Source organism: Lemur catta, chromosome 4 (genome assembly GCF_020740605.2).
Source record: "Lemur catta isolate mLemCat1 chromosome 4, mLemCat1.pri, whole genome shotgun sequence".
Lineage (NCBI taxonomy): Eukaryota > Metazoa > Chordata > Mammalia > Primates > Lemuridae > Lemur > Lemur catta.
The window spans coordinates 5,255,763-5,262,959 of NC_059131.1; the positions used below are offsets into that span (position 1 = coordinate 5,255,763).

The 7,197-nt window shown below is 48.0% G+C and overlaps 1 protein-coding gene across 1 annotated transcript; it reads left to right on the forward strand.

Moving 5' to 3' along the window:
• Positions 1-553: 553 nt before the first annotated feature.
• On the forward strand, positions 554-3,052 carry ID2 (inhibitor of DNA binding 2). Its single transcript, XM_045548991.1, has 3 exons — positions 554-1,116; positions 1,422-1,485; positions 2,279-3,052. Exons 1-2 carry the CDS (start codon positions 565-567, stop codon positions 1,476-1,478), a joined length of 609 nt encoding a protein of 202 aa, XP_045404947.1. The 5' UTR covers positions 554-564; the 3' UTR covers positions 1,479-1,485; positions 2,279-3,052.
• The last annotated feature ends 4,145 nt before the right edge of the window (positions 3,053-7,197 follow it).

Genomic DNA, 7,197 nt, shown 5'->3' on the forward strand with positions numbered 1-7,197 from the left:
GCACCGGTTCCAAAGAGATCTCCTTTTACCGCGTTTACAGTAACGCCTCCCCCGTTGCTCCGGGTTGCAAAGCCCCACACCAAACCTGTCGCTGAATGTGTGCGTGGGTGGCTTATTTAACACTTTTCCTTATCTTAAAAGACAACCCACTCTGCAAACGGGGCTTTTCAGTGGCAAACTTATTTGCGTTTTCACTTTCTTCCGAAATGCTTTCTGTCGTTCCCGACGCTCTCCGGTGGCGTGCAGGGTTCCGTGGCTCTCTCCTGCCGTGCTGAACTCACCCGCATCGCTGTGATTTGGGGCTGCTGAAACCTCTGAGGTGTGCAGGACTTCACGGGGGCACACCCCGGGGCAAGGGTCCGACCTCGCGTTTGGAACTGGCGTCGAGAGCGCGCCCCCGGCCGTGGGGCCCGCCCCTCCTCCCGCGCCGCGCGCCGTACTCTCTTTACCGCCCCCCGGGCGCGCGCCGCGCCCCGCCCACCCCGCGGGATTGGCTGCGGACGCGGAAGGACCGAGCGCTCGCCCCGCGCCCGCGCCCGCCAATGGGGGCGCCCGCTCGGCCTGATGGACGCGCCGCCTTCCTCCAATGGGGGCGAAGGGAAGCCCGAGCGTGTAGCCCCGGCGAGGCCGCATAAAAGCCGCCCCGCCGGGCTCAGGCTTCATTCTGAGTCGAGCCTGGTGCCGAGCGCAGACAGCTCAGCGGGCGGCGGCGGCCTGAGCTCCAGGGCAGCGCGGTCTCTCCCGGTCTCTCCTGCCACCGCGGTCAGCATGAAAGCCTTCAGCCCGGTGAGGTCCGTTAGGAAAAACAGCCTGTCGGACCACAGCTTGGGCATCTCCAGGAGCAAAACCCCGGTGGACGACCCCATGAGCCTGCTGTACAACATGAACGACTGCTACTCCAAGCTCAAGGAGCTGGTGCCCAGCATCCCCCAGAACAAGAAGGTGAGCAAGATGGAAATCCTGCAGCACGTCATCGACTACATCTTGGACCTGCAGATCGCTCTGGACTCGCACCCCACTATTGTCAGCCTGCACCACCAGAGACCCGGGCAGAACCAGGCGTCCAGGACGCCGCTGACCACTCTCAACACGGACATCAGCATCCTGTCTTTGCAGGTAAGACCTGCTCCTGGCGCTCCCGCCCCGCCGCCGCACACTCCTGCGATCGCCGGGGCTGTCACTAGCAGATCCGTTGCCGAGACGGTGACTTTCAGATGAGCTAATTAACTTTATTTTCCTAAAAATCTCCTGGAGATCAAGCCGTGCGTGAAATTTCAAATAAGTTCTAATATGTTAATGCATCTGTCTTTGAATCTGAATTGTAGCGTAAATGGAACTTATGGTCTATGGACTACTTAAAAAAGAAGCTCTTTTTCCGTAAGATTGTCTAATATCTTGCCTTTTATCCTCTTTCTCTCCAGGCTTCTGAATTTCCTTCCGAGTTCATGTCAAATGACAGCAAAGCACTCTGTGGCTGAATACATGGTGAGTGTTTGCTTGTGCCACCCGTGGGTAAACTGCCTCTTAGTGTGTGTGCTTGCGCACGTGTGTTTTTGTCATTTGCTCGTGTGAACGTACTTGTGTATCTGTAAAATGTTTGATTTGATTAAATGCGTGCTTACTCCCGGCATTACCCGTAGTATATTGTCTCACTAGACATGAAGGGGCTTGTAGCCCTGGATACTCAAGATCACACATTTTCATTTAAAAAAGAAAAAATATATATATAAGATGCCAAGGAAAGTGTGTATTGGCTTTTGCAGCGAACGCAATGCCCTGCCTGGCTCTTTCTGCTATTCCTCTGGTACTATGAGGTACTAACCTCCACTGTAATTAATCTTATCGCCACAAATTCCATAGTGATCCGCCTTCCCTAAAACTGTAGTCCTCTGGGATTCTCTGGGCTAGCTGAGGATTGCTACCCTGTGCCTTAGACCCTGTGATGTGGGATCCCAGACTTCCCTATCTGTTAGCTAAAGGGCTGTTTTCAATCAAATAATTGTTACAAGAAGCAGACTGGCGCCTGTGAGCACTGCTGTTGGAGATCCATGTAGGAGATTGGGTTGGGAAGTTTTCCCCTTGAGTCTCTGCTATTTTAATGTTTAATTTGCACTGTCGAGGCCGAGTGTGTGTGTTGCATCTGGACGCCAGGGTTTGCCCAGTCTTTGAGTGTTTGGTTAAATGTTCAAACTGTGGCTTCCTGCAGGCGCCAGTCTGGCCGCCTCTGCCCGTAGGTTACATTCTCCTAAACATGCCTTTCTCTCCCAATCTTTTGCAGGTGTTCATGACTTTTTTTTTTCTTTGCACAACAACAACAACAAATCCACAGAATCGTTTAAGGCGCTGAACTTATTTTTCAACCATTTCACAAGGAGGACAAAAACAAGTTGAATGGACCTTTTTAAAAAGAAAAAAAAAATGGAAGGAAAACTAAGAATGGTCATCTTCCCAGGGTGTTCTCTGACCTGGACTGTGATATTCGTTATTTATGAAAAAGACTTTTAAATGCCCTTTCTGCAGTTGGAAGGTTTTCTTTATATACTATTCCCACCATGGGGAGCGAAAACGTTAAAATCACAAGGAATTGCCCAATCTAAGCAGACTTTGCCTTTTTTCAAAGGTGGAGCGTGAATACCAGAAGGATTCAGTATTCAGTTACTTAAATGAAGTCTTTTGGTCAGAAATTACCTTTTTGACGCGAGCCTACTGAATGCTGTGTATATATTTATATATAAATATATATATATTGAGTGAAACCTTGTGAACTCTTTAATTAGAGTTTTCTTGTATAGTGGCAGAGATGTATATTTCTGCATTAAAAAGTGTAATGATGTACTTATTCATACTAAACTTTTTATAAAAGTTTAGTTGTAAACTTAACCCTTTTATACAAAATAAATCAAGTGTGTTTATTGAATGGTGATTGCCTGCTTTATTTCAGAGGACCAGTGCTTTGATTTTTATTATGCTATGTTATAACTGAACCCAAATAAGTACAAGTTCAAATTTATGTAGACTGTATAAGATTATAATAAAACATGTCTGAAGTCAACACCTGAATTCTGAATGGTTTTTAAGATCTCTCTTGCTCACTTCTCTCTCTCTCACCCTCTCGTCGTTTTCTTTAACCCTTTGTCGCTAGCCCCCTCCACATCCCCTGAGCCTTGGGACCTGTGCACAGAGACTCTCCTTATCAGATGTGTGGTCAGTGCCAGCATAGTGGGGCCAAGGGCTGGGAAGGCCATAAACACAGAAGTTTTTCTTCTGTCCTTAACAGTCAACTTAGTTGTGTGTCTTGGGGCTGAGTTTAAACCTAAGAATGAGTTGTGGGTTGTGACTCCTAGGAGTTAGATCATGCAAAATAAATGTGGAGTCTGGAAAGATTACCTGACCAAGTGGGTCTTAAGACACTTCTCTGGAATAAATGAAATGGCTTGTTCATCAGGAGAAAAAAAAGGGCTGTACAGAATTCAGAACATGACTTAAGACTGAGAAGCAAAAGGCCCCCTGGGCGTTACTGTTTGGCGCGGGAAGGAAGCTGCCCCTAAGCCAGACCTGCGGGCTGCCGCCCTGCCTCCTCCACCTGTGGCTCACGCAGGCTCCAGACTGTCCCCTCGCCCTTCACCCTTGACTGCTGCCCTGGACTGCAGAGGGAGGCGGAGGAGAAAGACCGCTCCAGTTGGAGAAAGTGTCCCAGCGCGCGCAGTGCTATGTCCACTGCGACCCTACTTTAAAATAGATATTTAATATAGACAAGTGTTTAAAATTCATTCGTATAGTACATTCATATCCCATTAGTACTCCCAAACTGGAAGACACTAATATGGGTGTGAAAGGGTGGGGATGGGGGAGGTTCTGGAAGGCCACCTTGGACCAAGAACCGGACGAGGGGAGAGGTGTCTCACCTGGGGCCCGAGCAGGTGTCTGAGTGGCGCCACCGCGTCTGCGCGGGCCGCGCTGGCCTCCCTGGCCCAGACACTGCGTCCGTCGCGGGGCGCGCGCGGAGGGGGCGAGGGTGAGGGGCCGGCCCCGGGAGGCGGGCTCTGGCCACCGCCCCGGGCAGGACACCGGCCTGGACCGACCGGGGCGGCGGGCCACCTCCAAGCCTGTCACCTGAGGTCCCGGCCACCTGCCGCCGGCCGCAGGCCCTGCGCGACCCGCCACCTGCGTGCAGCCGGGCCCGGCGGGGCGGGGCCGGAAGCGCGCGGACAGGTCGCTGCTCCCGGCCTGTCCTCCGGGAGGGGACAGACATCAGCCCCTCGGTCGTCCCCAACCTCGGTGACTCGCGCGTCGTCTGCTCGGACGGAAACCGCGCGGGCGGGACCGTGCCCGTTGGAGCAGCCGCGCGGCCACTGGGCGCCGGGCGCCTTCCGCCCGTTCGGACGAGGACCCGGAGCAGCCGCAGCCGGGAAGCGGCCCCTGTCGGCGACTCCTCTCGCCGAGCCACCGCCCCTCGCGGGCCCGGGCGGTGGAGGCCGCGCGCCACCTGCTGGCCGGCGCGAGGACGACGGCTCGCGCGCGCCCGGGCATGGGCCTGGGGAGCCCGTGGGGCTGTCGGCGGGAGCGCCGGGCCGGAACACCCGGGAGACGCAGCCGTTTCTAAATGAGCAAAGCTGGCGCGAAGATTACACCTCTAGCATGTGCACAGGCGTTTCCACATGTGGATCTCATTTCCCCATTACTACTTACTGCATAACACATAAGAGCCCCTTCTGCAAACCTGTACCTACCGCTGAACTCCACACTAGGTGCTGCCCCGGACTAGATCACGCAGGATCCCGGGCCTGAAAGAGGCTGTGACTGCACTGTGGAGGTAAATAAATTGTGAAGTCAAAATGAAAGCCAGAAAGCTTTCTTGTCTCTTTCCTTGAGTGTTTTTTTTTTAATTTGGTTTTATTTTTTCTGAACTGCTTAATAACATTAATCAGGACCTCCAATGTTACCTTGAAGTAACAAAGGGTGAGAGTGGGCATCCTTTTTTTATTGCAACTTTTCTCCATTATGTATGACATGGCTCTAGGCTTTTGTTGTAATGTATACTGTTTCTCAGTTTTTGGAAGACCTCTTCAATTGCTAGGTTTGTTGGGTTTTGTTTTGGGGGTTTTTTTGTTTATTTGTTTGTTTTGTTTTTTAAGAACCTTAAATCATAATTTGGGGTTCAATTTGTTAAAATATTTTTACTGCATTTATTGATATTTTTCTCTGGTGGATTATACTGAATTTTCTGATGCTGAACTAGCTGTGCATTTCTAAAATAACTCCTACATGAACATGATGTATTATTACTTTTTATACCCACTGTGGATTCTGTTAGCCAATTTTTTTTTAAGAGATGGAGTCTTGCTGTTACCCAGACTGGATTCGAACTCCTGGGCTCAAGTGATCCGCCTGCCTCAGCCTCCCAAGTAGCTGGGACTACAGGCACACTAGGGTGCCTGGCTTGTTAACCAATATTTTATGTGGAATTTTTGGAAATGAAATAGAGCTTCAGTTTCTTTTCTTGTACTGTCCTTATCTGGTTTTACAATCAAGATCACACTAACCTCAAACAATAAATGTGCAGGTCAGTTTACACTTAATTTTAGTTTTCAAAGCCATGGGCATATTGTTGGAGGCAGGCTGACATGTAATCTATCCATTTTACAGAAACTAGACTCCAAGATGTACAGTGAGTGGCTAACAGCACACCACCAGTCAGTGGACAGACTACCTCAGTCCACTGCTTTTTTAGGAATGTGAAAGAGACTTCCAAGTACAGGGCAAAGATATAGACTCTAAAAGAAAATAATATTCTTTGCAACACAGAGCTATTTTATGGAGCTTTTAAAATTCATGAGGCTCTCTGCAAAGTAGGTACACACTCCCAGAACTATCAAAGTCCCCTCCCGCTGGCCTCCCCACATGCACTTCCAATTTCTGATGCACTTGGCTACTGGAAAGGGGGTGCCAGGGTTTGAGTATCCTTCTAGGTGATGGTCTTGCCCAGGCTTTGGACGTAAAGATAATTCTGGAGTAAGTAAGATAATTTGGGCCAGAGGCGGTAGGATGAGTGGAAAAGCTTAACAGCATGTATTCTGTTTAGTGTCAGCTAAAGTAGGCACTATAGGAGTACCACCTGAGACTGCAAGAAAGGAATGGGACTTCCCAGAGGACACACATGAAGAAAGAATGGAAAGTCAGTGGGAAGAGTGTACACACATTCATGGCCGTCCAGGATAGGGGTGCTGATCTCAGTAAACCAGGCCATTGGCCAGGAATTGAAGACAAGGTTTTGCAATCATGTGAAGCAAAGCATTGGAACTGAGACCAGCAAATAGGCCCCTTGATGGCCTGAAATCTCAATTATAGAATAGAAAAAATATATATACTCATTAACTCAAGATCATAAGAAGGCCTATGTGTCAGCCTGAGCTCAGAATGGGAATGAAAGTATCCTTTGAAAATTTTTAACCATAGATCTGTCCTTATGGGGGATGAAGACTCAAATATATACTATCCATTTGGTTTTAGAAATTCTTACATTGAGAAATTAACATAAAAATGGGTTCCTGGCTGGTGATACCCTTGGGGTGCCTGGCAGTGGCAAATGCAAAGCTTCTCTGTAGAGAAAAATCCTCAATACACACTACACAGAATTCTCAGATTTAATAGTTGGGCTAAAGTCAGTTTACAACTAAAAAATTTTTTAAAAACTGGAAATAATTTACTATAAGGGAGAATCAGAAGATGCCATGAAGAGAAAGATTAGAAACAAAAGAACAATGAAGTCTATACAGTAAGAACAACTAAAATGGTTAAAGAAATTAAAAAATTAATTGAAAAACATAGGAAAATCACAAGATAGAGCACTATATAAAAAAGAATAGGTAGACTTGAAAATGAACAAAATAGAAGTGATAAATATAGTTATTGGAATTGAAAACCCAATGAAGAGGTTAAAACCCAGATTAAATACTACTAGAGAGAGAATTAATGAACTAGAAGATGGATCTGAAGAAATTACTTAGAATAGAGCATACAGAGATAAAGATACCATAAATATGAAATCAAGGTAAGAGACACAAAGGATAGAAGGAGAAAGTCTGACACATAAGGCAGACTCTACCCATGTTTGTGGCAATAGAAGGGAGTACATCACACTAAGCTAGCAACTTGAATGTTAGACATGTCTGTTCTTAAAGGCTTTTAGTCAAGCTA